The following is a 24682-nucleotide window of genomic DNA, read 5'->3' on the forward strand; positions in this document are numbered from 1 at the left end:
TCCGCTAGCCTCTGGGGCAGGGAACGTGGAGGCTGAGCAGCCCTCCCTGTGCTGCAGTGGGGCCCCGAAGCCCCGAGCATGGCCTGCTGGAGGAACAGCCCCTCCCCGAGCAGAGCAGAGACCAGACGACGGAGTGACCTGACGTCACCAGGGAAGAAGGCCCGGAAGACGGGGCTGCCTGCGGCCTGGGGAGTCCGCCTCAGGGTCTGTAAGGACCAGGGAAAGACTGAGCCCAGTTCCACAAGGGATTTAATGCCCCTTGACGAGCTCTGTGAGGCGAGGAAGCGGGCGAGGAGACATAGTCCCCGGAAACCCAGGGGGATGTAAGTCTGAATGGACTGAGGAGGGGGTGCTGCAGGCCCCGGAGGGTGCTGGGTGCCCGGGGCACTGGACAGGGTGGTTGGAATTTCTTCACACTCTGAGGTTGTGAACTTATTAGATTTTGCAGATTTGATATCACTGTAAGGAAACACTCATTTACATAAACCAAAGTGCTAGACCACAGGGGCACCAGATTTTAAGAAAATGACTGAATGATTCAAAAACAGGAGAGAGAAGCCACTCCGCTGGGATCCTACTGATTAGCAAGAGCCGCTATGCAGCATTCCTCGGGCTGGCTGGGCGGGACTTTCTTCCTACACGCCCCCGCCCCCCGCCCACCGCCCACACCCACTCTCTGAGCTCTCCCACATGCAGGGGCGCGCAGCAACTCACTGCTGGACAGAGCGACGTCTGGCCAGGCCCCAGCTGCCCGCTGGAGGATGGGCAAGGGGACTGTGAAAGGCCATGCACTCTGGCCTTTCCTCAGAAACACGACCGCCTCCAAAGCTCATCTCCATATTGTTAGTGACTTTCTACTGTTTTGATTTCTAGGTCCTAGTGTTCAGTGCTTTTTAAAAATATATTTATTGATTGATTTCCGAGAGGAAGGGTGAGGGAGAGAGAGACAGAAACATCCATAATGAGAGAGAATCATGGATCGGCTGCCTCCTGCACGTCCCACACTGGGGATGGAGCCCGCAACCCGGGCATGTGCCCTGACCAGGAATTGAACTGTGACCTCCTGGTTCATAGGTCGACGCTCAGCCACTGAGCCACGCCAGCGGGGCTCAATGCTTTTTACTTTAGTTTTGCCCTCCCACTCCGTCCTTCTCAACCCCGAACCTCCCTTAGCCCCGCTGCAAGCACCCGAGCATCACATCTGAGTTACAGCTGCAGACACTGCGCCCCTGCAGGCCACGCTGACATTGTAAGGCCGAGCACACTGTTCTAGTCTCATCCCTTTGTACTCAATATATAATTACATTGTCCATGTCCTGGAAATAATGGAACTCAATAAAAAACAAAGAGATGGTTGACCTTCTTTTTAATAGAAACAGCCCTCTTCCATAATTCATAATAGTCAAGTTCTAATGGGCTAATGAATAATTTGGAAGCAATGAGAGCTCTTCATGGAACTAATCTGCTGGCTTTCCGAAAGCCCATGTGCAGGAACTCAGCTGCCAAGGACGGCCAGCGCCCTGTCACCCACGGGGTGAGGACGAGGCTAGAGAAGGCGGCAGCTCCTCACGATCCACACGCACAAGGTCTGGCAGGGACCAGCAAGCGTGGTCCCTATAAAAACACCATCTGCTCCCAGGTTTCAAACCATAAATAATTGTGTCCGAACAACGAGGGGAGGGCCTCAGGGCTGGCGCTCTGGCCGAGCTTCCGGGAGGCGCGGGCAGGTGGAGCTGTGTGTGTGTGTGGGGGGGGGGGGGGGGGGGGGGGGAGGGCAGAGGATGCTCCACGGTTTCCAGGGCCCCGCCCTTTCCCACGCGCTCCAAGCAGCAGTGCTGCCGGAACCTGAGACGGATTCCCCCCTTTCCTGTGCCTCCTCTGCAGGAGCTGCTCCGAGCAGGGAGGCTGTGGAGAAGCCGAGAGGCAGTGCAGAGCCGCATCCCCGGGGCCTCGGAGCCGCCGCCCGCCCTCATGAACCACCAGCTGAATGATCTGATCTGCACGTTAGACGTTTCCCTTCCCTTGTAGGAAAGGATTTGCATTCTTTTAAGAGGCATGACCGGGTGTTCCCTGTAAGTGCGACAGCCAGGTTACTCACACAGGCAAACAGGAAGCCGCCCGCTCGCTGAGGTCCTGACCGGGGACACCACTGAGCTAGGCATTTCTTTCTTTTTTTGATAAAATATCTGGACTTGGAAGAATTCGAAGCGATGGATAGTGCTCTCTAGGAGCTTGGACAGGGGCAGAATGAAATAGAACAAGTGCTACATATGTGAACATGCTCCAAGCCTGCATGCCTGCTCCCCAACTCTACTGCCCGCCTCCAGATGGCAGTGGCAGGAACCTCCCCATGAGCACCACCACTAACGATTCCATTTCCCCAAACTGCTCACTTGAAGGCGGCCCTCAATGAGGTTTATTTAAGTGTCTAACAACAGTGATCAAACATTTAGACTGAGTCACATGCTTCTTGAATTGAGTTTCTATGCAATAACAGCAGGTAAAATAACATCAGTAACAGACAAGCACCATTCCAAACGCTCTGTTTGTATGAATGCACTTGACCCTCACACTGCCTGTGAGGCAGACACGCCAGCACCCTAAGGCACAGAGAGGCCAAGGAACTGGGCCAAGGTCACCTGTACTAAGTGGCAGAGTCAGGATTCAAATCCAGCCGCCTGGTTCCTGGGCCTACACTCTTACCCCCTCGCTGCTCAGCTGGTGCCCCCTCCAGTAACATCCCTAGTTTACTGGGTGCCTTTTTAGCAGGACTGTCCCTGTGCTGGTCAGGTTGTTGGAGGAACCTCACAAGTGAGATGCTTCAAGTTCACACCTGCTCCCCCCTCCCCCCTCCCCCTGCCCCTGAGGCCGCTGGAACCTGAACCAGGGCCTTCCCCAGGGTCAGCTTCACACCCGTTGGGCAACTTGTCTGATCAGATGGTGGCGCTCAGGGGCAGGGAGCGGCTTGACCTGGGAGCCTTCGGAGCGCAGCAGTAATTTATCAATAAACACGCACACACAGAGAATGTGTGTACGCTCTGCCCCGCGGACCGGGGGCCCCTGAGCTGGTATCTGAAACAAGAGGCTCAGCTGTGAAAAGTTCCAACTCTGGGAATGAGACTATAACTCGGTATGCTCCTTCAGGAGTTTGCGCATTTCTCCACTTTCCCATTTTCCTACCTTATTATCAAACATCTTTTTAAAAATATTTTTTTATTAATTTCAGAGAAGAGGGGAGAGGGAGAGAGAGATAGAAACATCAATGATGAGAGACAATCATTGATTGGCTGCCTCCTTCAATACCCCTCCTGGGGATCGAGCCCACAACCCGGGCATGTGCCCTGACCAGGAATCAAACCATGACGTCCTGGTTCATAGGTCACACTGAGCCATACGGGCTGGGCCAAACACCTTAATGTTAGCAAACACTGCCTTCTTACAAATGTTTCCCCAACTTTTTTCAAAGGACCCTTGACTCCAGCCAAAGCGTTTAAAAACAGAGAAGTAGCCCAGCTGGGTGTGGCTCAGTGACTGAGCGTCGACCCAGGAACAGGAGGTCACCGGTTCCATTCCCGGTCAAGGCACATGCCTGGGTTGTGAGCTAGGTCCCTAGTAGGGGCCATGCAGAAGGCAGCCGATCCATGATTCTCTCTCACCATTGATGTCTCTATTTCTCTCTCCCTCTCCCTTCCTCTCTGAAGTCAATAAAAATATATTCAAAACAAAACAAAAAGCAGGGAAGTAAACAAATAAATTCATGCTAATCACTGCTTTTCAAAACAACACTTTAAGGATGATTTTAACACACTACCTTGAGCTGGAAGTAAAATATGAATCATCGTTGTCATCGCTGTACTTTTTTCTTGGTTTTGCTGTGACTGGTGTTTCCTGTTCAATGGTCTGCATATCTGAAGTTGCTGAATGTGAAATACCACTTGAGAAAAGAGAATAAAATGGAAAAAACCAACACTAGTTAGTTCATAAAGACACTACATTCACCAACGAATGTTTTCACCTATCCTCTCAACAAAAACAAATTGATTGGTGGGGTTAAAAACATGAACGATAAAAACCATTTCTTGGTATAAGCACTGAGACTGCTGGACCACAGTGAGGGCTGTCACCGGTCACACAAGTACAGTGACACCATCGGCTCCGCCCGGGGCATCCACTGAGGGGCAAGTCAGACCTATTTCCTATTTTCTAAGAATCAGATTTGGAAGTTTTTATGCCACAATCAACACCAGCATAAAGCAAACCATCAAAGACAGGAAGGAAGAGGAGAAATACTGCTGAAGGTGAAAGGAACAGGCAGCCCCCCAGCAGGAGCAAACCGGCTGGCGTTCTGCCCGAGAGAGCGGGCTCACGTACCTCCGGCAGTTCCCAAAGCCCATGCCGAGCCGCTCCGACTCCGCCTTCGTCTTCCCACTCATGTTCTTCTTCTCATCGTTCTTCATCTGAATCTCAAGATCCTTATAGGCCAATCGTAAGGACGAGACACTGCCAAAGACCAAACGCTCCTTAATTCAGCGTTCATTCTGGGTTAAGATAAAACACTGAGCAAAATTAAACATGCCACTTACACTCCTAGCTTTGTGCTTCTCTCCATAATGAGCAATTCTGACGGCAAGCTGGCATTTGTTAAAGTAGATGCTCAAGAAAGTTTAAATGAGTTGATAGCCACGCTTGGTTGCTGCTGAGCCTACATCCCTGCCCTGTTTATATTTCCTATTACCATATAGTAATAATTTACATTACCTATTATGCATAACGACGTACACCAAAACTACTCCCAGATGAGTCAAAAGCAGAATTTCCTACTTGGACTGATATTTATTATACTTCTACATTCCACATCAAAAGTAAGAGATTAATCTCATTGATTTCCTTTGGTTTAAGGTAAAAATATATATAACTTCGCCAAAACCGGTTTGGCTCAGTGGATAGAGCGTTGGCCTGCGGACTGAAAGGTCCCAGGTTCGATTCCAGTCAAGGGCATGTACCTGGGTTGCCGGCACATCCCCAGTGGGAGATGTGCAGGAGGCAGCTGGTCGATGTTTCTCTCTCATCGATGTTTCTAACTCTCTGTCCCTCTCCCTTCCTCTCTGTAAAAAATCAATAAAATATATTTAAAAAAATATATATATATATATATAACTTGGCTTTACAAATAGATAAATTAAGAGGTTACTAATTGCAAAAGATGCTTCAATTTACAGAAACGTTTCCTGTTCTCTGTGTCGTTAGGCTTCTGAAAGCATTTCAAACGGAACAGTCCTTCCTCTGCCACAGACTTCGCTGCACTGCCCATCAGTCAGACCCGAGCAACTACTTCCCAAAGACCGAGCGCGAATCATGCACCAAAAGGGGCAAAAAGAGGACCACAGAGCACTGTCCCTTACTCTGATTTCTAAAGACGCTTGATTTTTCATAAAGAAAACTCTGCCCACATTAGCAATAACAAGAGTGTGTGTATTAGGAAGAGAGCAACCAGAATCAGGGCCCTGAAAAGCGATACATCTACCACCCCGGGTCTCGGTCTCTGCACTCTCAGCCAGCTTATAAAGTTGTGTAAAAGGTCAGGGATTGCTCCTGAGCAGGGTGCCCATGCACTCCACACCGGGGACATGCATTTCTGTGCAGGCACAGGGGCTGACAGCGGAGTTCTCGCTCAGGAAACACCGTCTTGCTCTTACTGGTTCCTTCCCTAAGGAGTCAAGCAGGGCTCTGTTTCACGTTGAGCTGGCAGATTGCGCTCCTTACTATTTCTTGGTCCTGCAGAGCAGGTGGTGGCAATAGACCCGTTGGATTACTCAGAAAAACATCCTCTTCCAAGAGCATTGGGAAGGAAACCACAGATCTGTCTGAAATCATGAATGATGGAACTGGCACAGGTTCTGCTGGAGAAGGTGAACGGATGGGGATGAAAGTCTAGTTCTCCCCTGAGGACCCGCCACGGGCGGCTGTCACTGCTGACGGCGAGCACCTGCACACGGCTCCCGGTGCCACGCTGTGCTCCGCGAGCACTACTGGGAATAAGTCAGTCTCGTGCTCTCAGAGCTGCTGGAGCCCTTCCAGTGCCAGCTCCAGGGAGGGCCTGCAAGACACTCAGATTGGGGGGGGGGGGGGACGACAGGGGGCCCTCTGCCACTTCTCTTCCTGCTGACTGTGCACAGACACCTCAGGGCGGGCGAGAGACGGCCAGCAGGAGAAGATGAGGTGCTGCATGGACAGTTTAGTCGCACAGTCTGGGTACAATAAACAACTGAGTTCCTGGCAGTTTACTGAACTGAACTTTATTTACTTTAATAAAGTGAACAACTTCATTAACTGCAGAACAGCAGCCGCATGTCTTAGGGATAACACAGCTGGCACAGGCCCGTCTGAAACAGAGCAGCGATGGGCAGGGCGGATGGTGAGGCAGGCACAGTGGTGTGGCTGTTCTGAACAGGCCAGGGAAGCTGTCAAAACGACGGGTTCCCAAATCAAATTCATAAACATCCCACCCCCGCGTTCGCTTTTATGGTCTGTGACACGGTCCTGGTGAAAGACACAGGCCGAGGCTGGTGCTGCTCCCATAGGACTGACCAGCTCCAGCCCCCTGGCCTGCAGGAAGGAGGGTGCTGTCCACCCGGGCTGGGCCCTCCTGGCAGGGGCGGCCCACACTCGAGGAGAGCCCCCTGGAGCCCTGGGCAGAGCCCACTCCCAAACGCCAGGAGAAGCCCCCTCCCCAGGGTCTGAAACCAGCTCATTCAGAGATTACAGTGAAGCTGAGCAACTACATTTTACATGAATCTTTTCAAACCACATTTAACCGTAATACAGTTCAGTGCTGCCCCCTGTGTTCTAGGAGTTAAATGACAATTTCAAGTTATCTGGGTTCACCATACAAGTTCCAGTTAGCAAACGGTTAGGATGAACAGTAAGAAACCAGAATGATGAGCATTTACTATGTCCCAGGCAGGGTTTAATGTACTTTAATGAGCAGTAACTAAGTTGATCCTCAAAATAACCTCATAAAATAATTATTATTGTCTTCATCATGCTGTCTGTAATCCCTCAAGCTACACCTGGTAAAATACATGTGAAAATAACGGAGAAGCAGGACGAAGCTGCCTTCCTTCTGCGTAGCGCTCCCCCTCGTGACCTGCCAGTCACCCCCGTCACTTCCCAGATGCCCATGTTTCCCTTCTGTTTCCAGCACAAAGGAAACAAGAGCCTTCAGTGCTTACTTCACACGGTCTCCTGACTGGCCTCCTGGTTTCAGTCTCCTCCCCATTCTGCCTAATGCGGACCTCACCACCAAACTCCCTGCGCCAAATGCCACCTGCAGCGTGGCCCTCCTCGCAGACAACATCAATCTAGCCCAACCTCCCCGAGCTCCACCCATCATTCCCACCCCTCCCGTCCAGCCGGTCCCCACGCACATGCATCTCAATTCCCTCAATTCCTCAGACTCCTTCCTCCCCTCCCACCTGTGCCGAGTGTGACTCAGACCGATGTGGCTCGGGCCCCTGGAGCCCACATACCCACCGCCTCCCATCGTATGTTCAGAACTCAGCCCCCACGTTCAGTGGAGCTTCACCAGATAAATACTCTCTCACTGCGGAGCTACAACTCACACACCATAACATGCACCCCTTCCAAGTACACAATCCGCAGTGTGCCACCATCACTACCACCTAATTCCAGAACATGTCTGTCACTTGCAAAACCAACCCACACCCCTGAGCAGTCAGCCCCTCCCCGCCCTGCCACACCTGGCAAGCACGGGGCTGCTCTGCTCCCATCTCTGGGCGTTTGCCTGGCAATTTCCTATCCGTGCAGCACACAGGTGTGGTCTTTGCGACAGGCTTCTCAGCACAAACGCTGCAGGTCTATCCAAGCCGTAGCAGCAGTGCCAGTGCTTCCCTCCTTTTTAGGGTGAATCCTCCCGGGTATGGACACACCACTGTGTCCATCCGTTCCTCAGCTGATGGACGTCTGGGCTGTTTCTCCCTCTCGGCGCCCGGGAGTCATGCTGCTCTGACACGCATGTACAAGTTTCTTGTGGGGACCTATTTTTTACCTTCTCGTAGGACTGGATCTGCTGGTCATACTGTAAGTACATGCTTAACTTTTTACATGACCATCAGCAACGTGTAAGGGACCTCATTTCTCTACATTCTCCCAGCACCTGCTACTGTCTTCTCGACGCAGCCTCCTGTGAGTGAAGTGCCTCCCTGTGCGTTTCCCTCATGACGAATGGTGCTGAGCATCTTCCCTGGGTGACCACCGCCCGACACGCGTGGTCTCTCCCTTCCCGCCCTCACTGCTCTCCCTCGCCACGGCCTTCCTCCCTTCCAGGCTACACTTCACTACGACACTCGTTTTCATGAAACTCAGTTTTGCATTTCGCTCCTCACACACAAAGACAGACGGCATCAGCAGAGCAAGCTGGGCGTTAAAGCACAGTTCCAGCCACTAGACTAGAGCCTGTCACTGTATCCGACTTCAACTCACATCGATTCTTCCTTCGGCGCCGTCCTGGCCAGGTCTTCCTGCTCCTTCAGTTTGTCTACGGCCTGGGCTTGCTTCTCCATTTCATTGAAGCACGTGCTCGTCAGTTTCTGGGCTCCCAAACTTCCTTTTTTGGCCCCAAGCTGGAAGACACACACAGATGACATTCTACCCACCTGCTGACAAGGTCTGTGCCAACGCTGACACGTATGGGGGCACCGTGACAGCACCGGCCACCGTCCTCCTCCTTGGTCCTCACAACTCCAGGAAGCGGGCACTCTTCTGCCCAGGTCACAGACAGGAGCTGGCGCTCACGCAAGCTGAGCGACATGAGCAGAACCGCAGCCAGCTGGTGCGGGGTCTGCAAGCTCAGCAGGTGACCCTCCAGGCCCACGAAATGCTACAAAATGCAACCAGGACAGGAACGCCCAGGGAGCCCCTGCTGGCATGTCTGTAAGAATTTCGTCACCGACAGAAGGAATGTTAAACACCCATTCTAGGGAATCTTCACTCGGCGTCAGTCACCTCACTGAGCAGAACATGGAGTTTTTCCAGGCCGTACTTGTTATACATAACATGGCTCAAAGTAAATAAAAGCAGTGGCAGGGTGGCTTTCTCGAGGGCGGGGGCTGTTTCAGAACCGAACTACCCGATATCTCACACGTCATACTCACGCCTCGTTTAGCTTGACTTGGTTTCTTTTTCATGATCGAGGACACCTCTGTCAAAAAATACAAAGCCGAAAGTCAGACCAACAGCAACACACACTTTTTCTATTTTTATTGTGTTCTTTAAAACACTCTACGGTGTCGCATAGTATTATTTAGGAGACGGTAACATTTCCCACGTTAGCTTGTCATCCAGAAGACAAGCACAGGGTGGGCCAAAGTAGGTTTACAGCTGTTCGTAAAGAAAATACAATTAACAAATAATACTTATTATTCACGCACTCACCACTGTAAACCTACTCTCACCCACCCTGTGTGAGTGCATCGGAGTGGAGTCCTCAGTATTTGCACGTGGCGTCCAAACCCAGAAACGTGTTTCCTGGGCACCACACTGAGGAGACAGGCAGCGCTGGCCGCCCAGGACTGGCTCAGGAGCTCGCCTCAGGAGCACCAGACACGCTCTCCCAGCAGCTCTCCTCTTCAGAAACTGGCAAAATTCTTCCCAATATGAAGCTGGCAGCACCGTGTACACAGCTCAAGCAGGTCGGCTATGCCTTCCCACCTCCACCTACAGATTTCATCATGTTACTCAGTAAGGGATGCAAAGCTCCCTGTTATTTTAGCAGCAGGACTTTCTAAACTGTACAAAAATATGTAATGCTTGTTTAGAAAAGTTCCTAAGAATTGTTTTTTGGGAAATCTTTAATCATAAGTTATATATTCTGTTTTTAGAACCATGTGTCGGAGACCCAGGAAGGAATACAATTTTAATTTTTTTCTTACAAAGCTGAGAATGCGCTTTAGCGGGAAAAGACAGCATAAAACCACAAGCAACGACAGAGTAAAGTGCTCAGCCTCGTGCGAGAGCAGCATCGTTCCCTTTCAAGTGGAAAAGAGATCCACACGCACTTTCTTCCCACCACTGCTTTTAGGGTTGTGCTCCCACCTCCTACAAGCCTGTTAGTACACGATGACACCATCGGGAACGTTTCTAATGGTTTAGTTATTTTTCACTAAAGCAGCTGCTTTCCAGTTGATGCCGTGTGATATGCACCAACTCAGATTCTACCTGCCTGCTACTGAACAAGTAAAGGTTAAGTTCACCTACTGGAAACTCAGAAAGAGGAGGCGATGCTGAGAGCCCCCGGGTAAAAGGAGGGGTGCGGCCGCTCTGACCTCTGCTGATGCCGGAAGAGCAACCAGCCCAGCACACTCGCCAGGCAAGAGCCCCACCAGGCACCTAGGCCGGGCCCACAGCTGCGGCTGCCGGTCAGCCTGGAGCCGGCTAACACAGAACGGCATGTTGGCTTAATAAAATCTTGTTAAGAAACTATGGGTTAATAGTCACGGTGCCATAGACTCCATACCTTCTAGCAGAAGGCAAAGACAGGATTCATTTCTTTCTCAATGAATCTCATTCTCTAAATCAGAACATTACCTAGAGCTGCCTTGGTTGGTAGGTTAAGACCTTCCACACTTGGTCCTTGCTCTGGTCCTCCTGCAAGTTAAAAATATTGATATTAATGCAGAAAATATACTCACCAAACTTGCTTTTGAATATGTAATATATCTAACTTACTGAGTACTACATCAATTTTGTCAATGAACTGCTTTCTTTTTAGCTCCATATTCCATTATAAGAATTTTTATTAAGCCCTGGCTGGTGTTGCTCAATGGTTGGAGCCTACGAACCAAAGGGTCTCAGGTTTGATTCCCGGTCAAGGGCATGTCCCTCAGTCAGGGCGAGTGCAGGAGGCACCCAGTTGATGTATCTCTCACATCGATGTTTCTCTCTCTCTCTCTCTCTCTCTCTCTCTCTCTATCCCTCCCTCCCCCGCTCCCTCCCTTCTTTCCTCCCTTCTACTCTCTCTGAAAAGCATTGCAAAAAATATTCCCGGGTGAGGATTAAAAAAGTAAAAATAATTTTGATTTAAAAAGTGCATTAAAATAGAAGTGTGTTTTCTGTCAAGTTGCTTTATAGAATAAGATGGTAGTGGTCTCCCTAATTAATGTCATTCAGAATTCTACCTTATGACCTGGTGTTTTAAAGTAAACTGTTCAAGATACCTAGTACATATGTGGACTATACACCCAAGATATGTTAATATTTGGAAATTCTAACACCAATCATATCAATGATAGAAGCCTAAATTTTCAGTTGCCAAGAAATCTGCCGTTTTCTAAATGACCTAAAAAATGATCCTGATTAGGAACTCTAAGTCTTTACTTAAAAACTTTTTGTTATTTTAATTTTATTACTTTAAAAATGAGTAAATAAAATGGAGTATATCCACGCAATAGAATGTTATTTGGCCATAAAAAAGGAATATTAGCACAAAGAAATACCACAACATGGATGCTCCTTTAAAATACTGTCCTAAGCACAAGAATCCGGTCACAAAAGACAACATATCATCTGAGTCTACTTGTATGAAACGTCCAGAATAGACAAATCCTTAGAGGCAGAGAGCACCCGTGGTTGCCAGGGGCTGAGGGAGGGGCAGGAGAGAAGGGGGAGGGGCTGTCAATGGTACGGGTTTCTTCTGGAGGCGATGGGAATGTTCTGGAATGAGTGGTGATGGTGGCACAACCTTGTGAATATACTAACCACCACTGAATTGCAACTGTTTTGTCTTTATAAATATTTAAAGGTAAACTCTAGGTAAGGCTTTTAAACAGGCAAAGCAGGATGAGTAAGAACAATGCTACTTTGTAGGAAAAGAGCTGACGGCCGTGCATGGGTCACCCACGGCGGCCGGAGCTGCTCTGGGCGGCGGAGAGCAGCGGTAAGGGCGCAGCAGCGGAGCATCCCAGGCCTCCTGTTCTAGCTGTTAAATTCTCTTGTTCTCTCCTTTTCATTGCGCAGTCCTTAAATTTACTCAAGACTGCACCTGGTCACCGGTGCTGACACATGCAGTTCCGGGTCAGGCCTTGAGACAGGGAGTCGCCCTCACCACCAGCTGCTTAAGAAAAGTTCTGGGCGGACAAGAGGCAGAAAGAGCTGCTGCAGATGCACCAGGAGCAGGAATTCCAGACAAGAAAACCTTTTAGGAGAAACTCCGCGGCGAACAACGTAAACGAAAATGCGTACAAGGATAAAGTCTCGTTCTGCTTTTAGTTACCTGGGTTACCCGTCAGTGAAAGGAACTGAGGCCCCAGGACTTGAGCGGTACGTGGTCTCCCTGGCGGGGACCCTTCAATCTCAGAAGGCCTTCTGTGGGGTGAGTTGTAGTGGCAGCAATGTCCACATGACCATCCGAGTTTCAGAAAGTACAACCCCACCTTTTCTCTGTGAGTCGGGCGAGTGTCGGAATTCTTTTCTCTTCTCTCTTATGGACAATGACAAAGCAATCCCTGGCTCAGGGGGATTTCTTCTCTTCAAAAAGAATTTCTCCCCGGAGGAGTTCACACAATGGACACGGAAGCTGAGGGACACGTTCGTTCCCGGAACTGCGCATGCTGTGCATGAGGAGACAGCACACGTAGCCGTGGTTGTGGCTGGAGTGTGGGGGGAAGGGGGGCCTTCTCTGAGGAGAGGACTTGGAGCTGAGGCTCCAATAAGGAGGTGGCCGCCTGATGACCAGGGTCAGAGTCCCAAACAGAACGCAAACACAGGACAGGCGCGCAGGCCAGCGCGGCGGCAGCGCAGTGCAAGGCGAAGAAACCAGAAAGCTAAATGCCACTCGGGGATGTCATGTCTTCTTTGCAGGCATTCAGGGTCCTGTGCACATGCACATACACACACACACACAATCACAGGCTGCAAATCATACACCACCAGTCGTGTCAGAGTTCTTTGCATATGAAGGAACCACGCTTTTGGTCTATATATGACTTGCAAATGTTTATCAGGTCTTTGAAGCACTTCTTCAGACCCCAGCAGTGGGACTCACTAACCTCTTCCTTTCACGAGGCCTGGACGTGCCCAGGGCTTGTCCCACTCCAGGGTGGCAGGAAAGCCTCCCCCTGTTCCTTCTAGCACCCTCATATTTTTATTTTTTAAATATATATATTTTTACTGATTTCAGAGAGGAAGGGAGAGGGAGAGAGAGGTACAATCAATGACGATAGAGAATCATGGATTGGCTGCCTCCTGCACACCCCACATTGGGGATGGAGCCTGCAACCGGGGCCTGTGCCTGACTGGAAATTGAACCCTGACCTCCTGGCTCACAGGTCGACACTCAACCACTGAACCATGCCGGCCGGGCCTCATATTTTCATTTTTATTTTTAAATCTTTGATCCATTTGAATTTAGATTGGTATAAAGAGTAAAAAAGGAATTCTGCTTTTTTATTTTTTTCCAAAATGTTAGACATTTGTCCCACATTGATGTTTCTCTCTCTCTCTTCCTCTCTGAAATCAATGAAAAAAACATTTAAAAAAAAGAATCAACCAATGAATACATAAATAAGTAGAACAACAGATGAATGTTTTCTCTCTCTAAAAATCAATAAGTAAATTTTTAAAAACAACCTTCATTGTTTGCTGGGGGGACTTCCACGTTCCTGGGTGTTACAGCCGGTTCTGGGTGTGCGGTGGCCCATCCTGTGCCACTCACCTGAAGCAAAGTGAGAAAAGTCATAAAAAACAACGCAAAGCCGGGGAACCTAGTCACTTACATAGCCACCTCTTCGTACCTGGGCGAGTGGGAAGGAAGGATAATATTTAAACTTGTGTATTGTCAAGTCTCTGTTTCAATGCTCAAATTCCGTATTTTTCCTTTTAAAAAATATTTTTATTGATTTCAGAGAGGAGGGCAGAGGGAGAGAAAGAGAGAGAAACAGCAATGATGAGAGGGAGTCACTGATTGGCTGCCTCCTGCACGCCCCCCACTGGGGATTGAGCACGAGCATGTGCCCTGACTGGGAAATGCTCAACCACTGAGCCACTTTCCTCCTTTTTAAAAAATCTAAACCATGCAATAATTTCAGGTTTGCAGAGAAGTTGCTAAGGCAGAATTTTTACTTTTCACCCAGCTTCCTTTAATGTTAAAATACCCATGGCACATCTGTCAAAACTAGGAGTTAATGGCACATCCCTAGCTAAACTCCAGACTGGACCTGGATTCCACCAGTTTTCCTCCAGCGCTTCTTTCTGCCCCAGGATCCGCCCAGGACCCCACTCTGCATGTGTCTCTTCTCCTTCGTCTCCCTGCTCTGTCAGAGTTCCTCAGTCTCTCCTTATTCTCATGACCTTGAACCTTTGAAGGGTACTGGTCACCTATTGTGAGATGTGTCTCCATTTGGGTTTATCTGATGTTTCTCATGATTAGATTGGAGTTGGGGAAGAAAGCCATGGAGGTGCGGTGCCCTTGTCACCACCTCACGTCAACATGACTGAACCGGTGATGCCAACCCTGAGCACTTGGTCAGGCGGTGCCTGCCAGTCTTTTCTCGGTAAACCTGTTTCCCTTTCCGTCGTCTAGTCTTGGGGAGCTGGTCACTGAGTCTGGCCCACATTCAAGGGGAGGAGGATAAAGCTCTACCTCCTGAGGGGGAATATCTATTATACATGATTTGGAATTTTCCTATAAGGAAGATTGTCCCTTGTCCCGTTTATTTATTCAATCATCCCTTTATATCAGTGTAATTATCCAAAAAGAGGAGAACAGGACATGGATACTGACTTTATTCTTTGGATTATAATTTGGTATGTGAATTATTTATTTTGTTCAAATTGTCCCAGCTTTGACCACTGGGAGCTCTTTCAGGTGGTTCCCCAGGCCTTCAGACCCTGCCCCTCATTTCGGGCGCCCCCCCCAGCACCTCCTTGCTCTCTGCCCCTACGGGGCGCTCCGGGCTCAGCTGCCCCGCAGCCCGTCCTCCACTCCGCGTTCCCCAAGGCAGCCCTGGCTCCTTTCAGTGAGAAGGACATTTAGAAACCAAGGCCGGGGCGGGTGCCTGCTGCACTGAAGCCTCCCTGTCCCCGTCCCTCTCCGTGGGCAGAGCCGGGCAATCCACGTGTGTGTCTACGAACCCACTAGTACACACATCTAGAGTCAGTTCTCCATTGTGTACGCACGCGTATGTACGTAGAGAGTAAAATAAACATGAATTCATACTAACGTCTCCAACTCTAACCCACACCAAACTAGCCTTTTCTCTGCTTTTTAGCCCATCATTTCCATTCCAAACATTTCTCAGCTACTAATTATGGATATTCTGTATCTAGTTCTAAATTAAATAATAGCAAAGCTCACAATAGAACACATCCTTTTTTAAATTGTTTTCTGTCCTTTTTTTATAGTTATTTCTGGCAACTATTGATTGCATTAATGATAACATGTATATGCAAATTATAATAGCAAAAAAATCAAAGTCTAGCAATTTATAAAACTTTGCACATTTTTTATTTGAAAATTAAATAAAGAATGAATTGAGCCGAAACCGGTTTGGCTCAGTGGATAGAGCGTCGGCCTGCGGACTGAAAGGTCCCAGGTTCGATTCCGGTCAAGGGCATGTACCTGGGTTGTGGGCACATCCCCAGTGGGAGATGTGCAGGAGGCAGCTGATCGATGTTTCTCTCCCATCGATGTTTCTAACTATCTATCTCTCTCCCTTCCTCTCTGTAAAAAATCAATAAAATATATTTAAAAAAAAAAAAGAATGAATTGAGCCCTGGCTGGTTTGGCTCAGTGGATAGAGTGTTGGCCTGCGGACTGAAAGGTCCCGGGTTCGATTCCAGTCAAGGGCACATGCCCAGGTTGCAGGCTCTATCCCCAATAGGAGGCATGCAGGAGGCAGCCGATCAGTGATTCTCGTCATTGATGTTTCTCTCTCTCTCCCTTCCTCTCTGAAATCAATAAACACATATATTTAAAGAAAAACAACTGTCTTCATTATTTGTCAGCCCTGGAGCTCTGAACTGAACTGTGGCGGAACACCAGCCGTCACACTCAGCTTCGCTGGCAGCTGGTACAAGACATGCGACTACACCAGCCAATAGGATCTGGGCAGAGTGATGGCACTGCCACCAGGCTGTGTCTGTGAGAGGACGGGGCACTGGTTTCCTGGGCGTCTGTCCTCTTCCCATTGCTGGGAAAGGCCATGAACCCTGAGCTGAAAGCCACACATGAGAATAACAAAATGCATCCCTCTGTCACCCTGGACAGCTCCTCTGATGAGAAATTAATTTCTCTCTTGGTTAAGCGACTGTATTTCAGGGTGGTTTGCCACCGCAGCTTGGCCTGTCCCCTAACTGAAATGTTCTAAATACACACCCGTCCTAAATGTCAGTGAGCACACGGCAAAATTCTGTAAGCACCACACTTACCTCAGGAAAAGTGTGAGAGGCAAAGAAGTCGTCCTCCTTCGGCGCAGGGGACAAAGGCGGCGTCACGCAGCCATCGAGCCACAGCTGGAACAACATGAGGCACTCGTTAGCACTTCCCCTGGCTTTGCCGGTTCTGCTTAATACTCTTCACTCCCTTCCTAGAGACCTGTTTGCCCAAGATTGGTATTTCCATTATTATAAAACTAGAGGCCCAGTGCACAAATTCGTGCACGGGTGGGGTCCCTCGGCCTGGCTGGTGATCTGGCCGACTGGGGCCATCTTGCCCAGTCCCAATCGGGCGGATCGGCCAGTGCGGGAGGGGGGGGGGACACACACACACACACTGTGGGAGGTTGGTTGTGGGAGCACACTGACCACCAGGGGGCAGCTCCTGAATTGAGCATCTGCCCTCTAGTGGTCAGTGCATGGCTGTTCGGTGGACCGGTTGCTTAGGCTCTTATGTACAGTGGGGCCTTGACTTACGAGTGTCCCGACTAATGAGTTTTTCGAGATACGAGCCGTCTCTCGGCCGATTTTTTGCTTTGAGTTGCGAGCTAAAATTCAGGTTACGAGCCAGCTTCAGATACCCCACCACTAGTTGGCGCAGTGAACGTCACAGTGAGTGCCACAACATCAGCCCAGCATCACGTGTCTCACTTGTTCACTTTTTGATTTGACATACGAGTAATTTGAGTTACGAGCTCCATCACGGAATGAATTAAACTCGTAAGTCAAGGCCCCACTGTATATACATCAGCAACAGGCCTATGTGGGGCCCTTGAGCACATTTCAGTCATGTATTGTTGTAGTAAAATACAGAAATGTTTAAAAATGCTGAAAGAATGTGAGAAAAGTTAAAAATGTTTAACTTCCCTTAAAACTGAAAGTCTGATATTAAAGATACATTCCCCACTGCCCTGAAGCGTGTGTACCCAGAGATAAGGATTTGAACTGACGCAGTGACTTGTGTCAAGATAAACACTTGCCTGAGTGACGCACTCTCCTTAGCCCCCTCGCCATGTTTAGGATGAACATATGTGCATTGATGTAAATCATCGATAGCCACCTGAGCTGCTACAGGCATGAACAAGCTTTAAATATGGACCCCTGCCAGCCAATGATGCTCATCTTGTCTAGACATTACAAAGGCCTGTCCCTCTGTCTGTCTGACAAGCGACGCCGCTCCACATTCCTCTTCCTGCCAGATGACAGAACAGCCAGTAATCCCCAACTGAGACGCCACCGAGCTCTTGGGAGAACGCCAGCCCCCTGCACCCGGACCAGACCACCGAGCTCTTGGGAGAAGAACGCCGGCCCCCTGCACCTGGACCAGCCCACCCAGCTCTTGGGAGAAGAACGCCAGCCCCCTGCACCCAGACCAGCCCACCGAGCTCTTGGGAGAAGAACGCCGGCCCCCTGCACCCGGACCAGCCCACCGAGCTCTTGGGAGAAGAACGCCGGCCCCCTGCACCCGGACCAGCCCACCGAGCTCTTGGGAGAAGAACGCCGGCCCCCTGCACCCGGACCAGCCCAGCCCAGCTGTGGGACCACAGAGGACACCACCACGGGGTCCTTAACTAAGTTTGTACCCGCAGCCGCTCAGGAATTTGTGTAATAAAAAGCTGTATGATTTGCAACTGCGTATGTTTCAGGTGGTATAACTCCTCCGGCAGTTAATTGAATTAATTTGCTTACGCTGAAAATTTAAATGAAAGCCTCTGGTCTTTGTTGGTCCTAAAGCCTGCCACTCTGGTCCGGCTGATGCAGAGCAGTCTCTCCATCAGCAGCTACTTGAATGTCCCAACACCTGCACTTTGGTTAAAGTTCATCTCAAGGGACGCCTCAGATAAACACCCAGATCCTTTCCGGGATCTACTTGGGACACGTATCAACCCAGTAACTTGTTCCAGACCCCGAGACGTCACAGCCGCGTCTGAAAAGGAGATCAGGACCTCAGCCCTACGGCAGGCCCCACAGGACAGCCCAGCCGCCTGTGGGGCCCTGACTTGCAAATCCACACACTGGCCACGATCTGCTGGTCAGCCCCACGTCAGCCCTCGCCTCCTGGCCCTGCAGACATGCGCAGAGCAGCCAGGCCCGAGCCGCCGCCGCATTGGTTCCCAGCTGCGGGAACAGCCGCACGCTGCCCTTTCCCAGCTCACACTGCAAACGAGCGTCCTTTCGCGGGTTTAGTACCACGTTTCCACATTTCTGTGCTTTTGTTGGTGACCTGATGGTTTAAAATGGCCCTGCGCCCCGTGATGTGCGACCCAGTGCCCCTGAGCACAGGAGGCTGTGGAGTGCCGCTGGAGAAAACAGTTTTCTCCGGGCACCGGTCACAGAGCCGCCGGCCCGGACCCATGTCGCCAACAGCACACGGTAAAGAGGGCGCCGCTAAAGGGAACACTCGGAAAATAAGGTTCCGTATCGGCCGGGGACCTGCCGGGCGGCACCCGCAGCGCTAATGCGGGGCTCGCACAACAGGGAACCCGCGGGCAGGCTTCACTGTTTGGGTAAAAGCCCCCTTTCCTTCTGAAACTGGTTGCTCTTACGTCAGTGCCGTGCTTACGTCATGCCGTACTTATGGCGGCACCATGCTTGCGTCAGTGCCACACTCTCGCCAGTGCCGTGCTTGCGTCATGCCACACTTACGTCAGTGCCGTGCTTGCGTCATGCCGTACTTACGGCGGCACCATGCATCAGTGTCACACTCACGCCAGTGCCGTGCTCACGTCATGCCACACTTACGTCACTGCCGTGCTTCCGCGCGGCCTGGGAAGCCAGCGACTTGATCTTGTCCCTGTAGAGCTGGGCCGCGCGGCTGTTGTACTTGGCCTTGGTGTCGCCGGTGGCGCACCCGTGCTGGTCGAAGAAGGACGACTGCAGAGGAAAGCAGCGGGTTACCAGCAATCCTGCCGAAACGCTACTGCATATTGTGAAGGACTGTTGAAACTACTATGAAAACCAAAACTATGTAAACCACGGACATGTTTAAATACTCTTATCTTGTAAAAAGGAATACCTTCCACAGATGTAACATTACTATTTTGGTAAAACTGGACATGAGATGACTTGCAAAATGAAATAACTGGCCCTTCGTTTCTTCATTCAATCCTCCGTCACTCTGAATCTTACTGGGGCGGGGCGGGGGGGGGGGGGCCGCTATCCACTCAGGACCACTTTTAATTCATGAGAAATCCATTTCAATTTGGATTCCACTAAATCGGAAATTTTACAAAATTGGTGAGGAGCAACGCTAACCTTCACCTTGTTCAAAACTACTCATTGACAGCACAAGCAAGGTAATAAAATTAAAGAGGAAACTGTTCCCAACCATCCTGTAGGCTCTGTGTGTAGACATGAAGTACAGAATTCCTATCTAATTAAAGCAGGTATTCCATAAACCTGTATGAACAATGCTTTTATTACCCCAATTGGCTAATAATGGTATTAGGCGCCCACATGTCCCAGATCCGTTCTGGGTATTTGGGCCCCATCCTGTTAAATCCTCATGGCAACACCACCGGAGGTCACTGCTGCCATCTACACTTCGCAGGCGGGGTCACAGGTAAGTGAGAGGCAGGGCTGGCATTCCAACCTGAGCAGGATGCTCCAACCCCACTGCTTGAGTGGATGACCTGACCGTCCCCTCCCCATCCCCGCCTTGGCCGCCTCGGCTGGCTGGAGTTGAGAAAGCTGCTCTCCAGGGGTGGGCGGGGGGCTGTGCCGCCTTGGGAGGGCTTAGAAATAAGGACAGATAAAATCAAACTCCCAGCATTAAGTTCTGGAACAAGTCTGAACATCATGATAATGGGCATGGATTTCTAATAAGATGCTTGAAATATAAGGAAGTGAAAGAAATCGTAGTTATTACAGTGGTTTGTGGCCCTCCAATGCTCAACCCGATCCTACAAAATCATATTCCTTGGTATTTAATTTCTCTCACCAGAGAAATATTAAATTCAATTTAAATTTAAAATAATCTAATTTAAATTTAATTAGTCTACTTAAGGAACAATAATGAAAAAAGGTCGAGAAACACTAATCCAGGGAATCTGGTATTTTAAAAACTATTATTTTAGATTTATAATTTTAAATATTAAATTGATACCAGATATAACTTTTATTTGAAATGTATACAAATTTGATTTTTTACACTTTGAATGTATAATGGCATGTCTATGGGAATTCTACTTACTAAACCTATACCATTTGGCATAATAAATAAGGTACCAGTGCTTTGGGTGATTTTGCTGGCTAGATTTATAAGGCTGCCAGTTTATTTTATTTATTTATTTATATTTTTATTGATTTCAGAAAGGAAGGGAGAGAGAGACAGAAACATCAATGATGAGAGAGAATCATTGATCGGCTGCCTCCTGCACGCCCCCCACTGGGGATTGAGCCCACAACCCAGGCATATGCCCTTGACCAGAATCAAACCTAGGACCCTTCAGTCCCCAGGCCGACGCTCTATCCACTGAGCAAAACCGCCTAGAGCAGGCTGTCACTTTAGAGTTTGAGAAATGAAATATATTGAATTTGTAAATGAAATTTAAAATGAGAATCCTTAGTTAGGTTTGAAAGTAGGGTTAAAAAAGTCTGCTCTTTTACAATTATAAATTAAGTGACCACTTAGCTGGTTATTATTTTTGCATAGAAATTACTAAGTTTATAAATGAATATATGATCTTTATATACTATCTTTGAAAATTTGGAGAATAGGTTTTATTAAAACTTTGTAGATTTCATAAATTAAATAAAATTCAGATGTAAGTGGCTGTAATCATTCATCCTATTCTAAGCACAAAAGTCACGGCACATAAGTCACTGAAGCCTCCCAATCCCTCCATCCACCTCTTCCTGTTCTAATTTTCTTCCAAAGAACTCTCACCGCCTGGTAGGTTCTTGTTTATTTGCTTCTGTATTGACTCTGTCTGTGCCTCTAAGCGGGCTCTCATGTGTCTTGTTCACGCTACCCCAGCACCTCGCCCAAAGCTTCGTGTGTATTAGGTGCTTCCGGATAAACAAGTCAACCGGGTCGTCCGACTCCAAAGCCCCTCATGGCTTTCTGTCATCCAGGAGGCCCCCCAGACAGCAGAGCACACGTTTATACAGAAGGAAAACAAGTCTGAGATGAACTTACTGCGGCAGCATTTCCTCCAACTTGCATGCAGCGCAACTGAAACCAAGACCAGTTAGAATCCAACTCTGTAGACCTAAATGGAAAGAACATTCTTAAATGTTAATACTTTTCTTCCCCCAAATCAAGCCACTAAACTTTTGAGAACAAGATTCCCTTGCTCTCCGGATCCTGAAGAATTCTGCGTTTGTGTTAACGGTGACCCACGCTTCCAGGAGGCTGGGACTCCCAGTGCAGGACCATTGGTACCGCAGCTCCTGGCCCCTCTCATCCTTCCTAGAAGCCAAGGTGCTGATGGCCCCACCCACCTGCTCCCCTCCACACCCGGCCACAGACAGGCCAGGCCAGGCCGGCAGCACTTCCGCTGGGAACAGAGCATGACAAGCTTGTGGGCTGCTGGACACTTGGACTCTGCCTCACGTCCTCGGTGAGTCATGATCTAAAAGGTGGTGATGGGTCTCTACTCAGCACAGATGTCCTGTTTGGACTTTTTCAGGGGCCCAGTGTGACACCTAGCAGGACCCCTGGAGGATGCTCCTCATTCACCATCAAGGAGAGGACCTGCCCGCCATCACGGCCACGAGGCAGGAAGAACACTCGGGCGGAATGCTCGTGAAGTGAAAGCTGCAGTGCCTCCTGCCCCGCCACACCTCTGCCCTGTTCACCTGAACCCTAAGATCACCCCAGAGCCAGGTAAAGGCAACGAGTGCATTTCTCAACAATAAAAATCCACCAAGTGATGAGTGTAAGCAAGACAGGCTAGCACACAATGCCGGGAGTCTTTATGCTGAATCAATAGATGTGAGCAAGGCAAGGCTCTTCCACATTCCACAGCAGCTCACCCCGCGCTGACGGGAAAGAATGTGGACGTGTGAGGACAGTGCCGGTGGAACAGCCTTCACAAAAAGGGCACTCAGCCTTGTGAATGTTAAGATACTATTTTGAAGCCAATAGCTACCTTCAGGTTAATAATGATACTAATACATGTCATTATTACATCTACAAATATCTACTTCACGATGATATAAAAAGTAAATATTAAACCATACTTTGTAAGAAACATATTTCCCAAAGACAAAAATAAATCTTCTTTTGGAACTTAATTACCGAGTAAGGAGATGAAATGACACAGGTTGTTCTGAAATCCTTTTTCTGAGAGATCTTGCTGAGTCACCACACTGTGACGACCTGCCCAGACGGAGTGAGGTGCCATCCCCTCCCCACCTGTCACTGGGTGGCTGTTAACAGCACGGTCTCTGGAGACAGGCTGAGAGGGCAGCCCCGCTCTGCCAGGACTGTCTGCATGACCTGGAGGAGTTACTTAGCCTCTCTGAGCCTTACTTTCCTTATCGTAACAATTACAGGTTACCTATTCACTCCTGTAGAAATGAAGCGAATATGTGCAAAGTTCTGGGCTCCTGGTAAGCACCATATGGCTAAAGTTCTCGCCGTCACTATCACCATCGTCATGGCGACCCTGTCACACTGTGGGATAAACACAAGCTCCAGGGGGCAGGCATAAAGTAGGTACCTGACTAAATGATGTCCTAAAACAGAAGCTACAAGTCCCAGACTTACTAACCTACCTAAAACTTTTAGTTCTAAAGTATCTTTTAAAAAACAAAGCCAAACATTTTTATATATTTCTTAGAAATAAAGATAAAAAACTAATTGTTCTTCAATCGAGCTGACAGGGATTCTCTCTCACACACTGGAATTTGAAACAAAAGGTGGTGATGACAATGAGTAAGTCAACCTTAAGAAACTTGAGCTGAACCGGTTTGGCTCAGTGGATAGAGCGTCGGCCTGCGAACTCAAGGGTCCTGGGTTCGATTCCGGTTGGGGGCATGTACCTTGGTTGCGGGCACATCCCCACTGCGGGGTGTGCAAGAGGCAGCTGATCGATGTTTCTCTCTCATCGATGTTTCTGGCTCTCTATCCCTCTCCCTTCCTCTCTGTGAAAAATCAATAAGATATATTTTTTAAAAAAAGAAGAAGAAGAAACTTGAACTGCTCAGGGTTGCCCGTTCCTACGAGGAGGTGACTCGCTGGAGGTTGCTTCCTGTCTTTAGCTTAGATGAAGAGATGGTGAAAGGTAAGAGAACCTGAGTGCTAAGAAAAAAGTAAGCAGCGAAGGAAGAAAAGTTGAAGAACTAGTGTCACTTAACCCAATAGCTCCTGCTAACCAACCACTGTAAAGGAGAAAACAGGTCTCCCTCAGCCCCATAATCCTTCTGAGTGAAGATAAAACATTTCCCCAACACGCTAGTGTCTGTAATTGTTTTAATCAGTAAAAAAAAAAATGGTCAAAGAACAGCCTTCCACCTCTTTCAAAACAAAAAGCCACTGAGTACCCTTGTCATCCTTGACTTTGCCCAAATCCTAGACTATGCCCTCTGAACAGGAGTTTTTAGCAGTTGTTTTGAATCATTTATGAGCACCGTGACTCATACCGTTATATTTATCTGCAAATAGTTATATTTATCTGGCTGTTAGAAGGCTAGTGACTCAACCTGCAAGAGCCCAGAGAGACGCTGCTGTGCCGCCTGCCAGGCTCCAGTCGGTCCTCCCTCCACCGAGGGCCAGAAAACCACTCATTTCCTGGAATGGTTTAAACTGCTGGTGCGCTTCGGTGGGGAGGAAGGGGAGGCCAGGTTAGAAGGGCAGGGCTTGGCAGCGAAGAAGAGGAAAAGAGGCCGGACTGGTTTGGCTCAGTGGATAGAGCGTCGGCCTGCGGACTGAAGGGTCCTGGGTTCGATTCCAGTCAAGGGCATGTACCTGGGTTGCGGGCACATCCCCAGTAGGGGGTGTGCAGGAGGCAGCTGACCGATGTTTCTCTCTCGTCGATGTTTCTAACTCTCTATCCCTCTCCCTTCCTCTCTGTAAAAAATCAATAAAATATATTTTTAAAAATGTTGATCCTGTTCCAACATTAAGAAAAAAAAAAGAAGAGGAAAAGAACAGAGCGGAGAGAGAGAGAAGCAGCTCCGCACCGCCTGAGGCCAGCCTTCCTGGCTCTGGGCAGAGCAGGTCCCATGTTAACTGCTAACAACGGATCTGGGGTGTGAGGGAAGCACATTAAAAATAAAATCGTGG

The 24682-nt window shown here is 49.1% G+C and overlaps 1 protein-coding gene across 1 annotated transcript in view; it reads right to left on the reverse strand.

Moving 5' to 3' along the window:
• ARFGAP3 (ARF GTPase activating protein 3) overlaps positions 1 to 24682 on the reverse strand; it is a 47477-nt gene that overhangs the window by 15399 nt on the left and 7396 nt on the right. The window contains exons 3-11 of the mRNA XM_070411248.1: positions 21590 to 21662; positions 19192 to 19323; positions 16444 to 16527; positions 13645 to 13729; positions 10606 to 10665; positions 9174 to 9220; positions 8503 to 8642; positions 4372 to 4500; positions 3812 to 3934 (exon numbers count right to left, since the gene is read on the reverse strand). Coding sequence (XP_070267349.1) covers positions 3812 to 3934; positions 4372 to 4500; positions 8503 to 8642; positions 9174 to 9220; positions 10606 to 10665; positions 13645 to 13729; positions 16444 to 16527; positions 19192 to 19323; positions 21590 to 21662 — 873 coding nt within the window. The remainder of the gene's footprint in view (positions 1 to 3811; positions 3935 to 4371; positions 4501 to 8502; positions 8643 to 9173; positions 9221 to 10605; positions 10666 to 13644; positions 13730 to 16443; positions 16528 to 19191; positions 19324 to 21589; positions 21663 to 24682) is intronic.

The sequence above is a fragment of the Myotis yumanensis genome, unplaced genomic scaffold (assembly GCF_028538775.1).
Source record: "Myotis yumanensis isolate MYYU_CA2020_CCGP unplaced genomic scaffold, mMyoYum1.0.hap1 SCAF_3, whole genome shotgun sequence".
Taxonomy (NCBI): Eukaryota; Metazoa; Chordata; class Mammalia; order Chiroptera; family Vespertilionidae; genus Myotis; species Myotis yumanensis.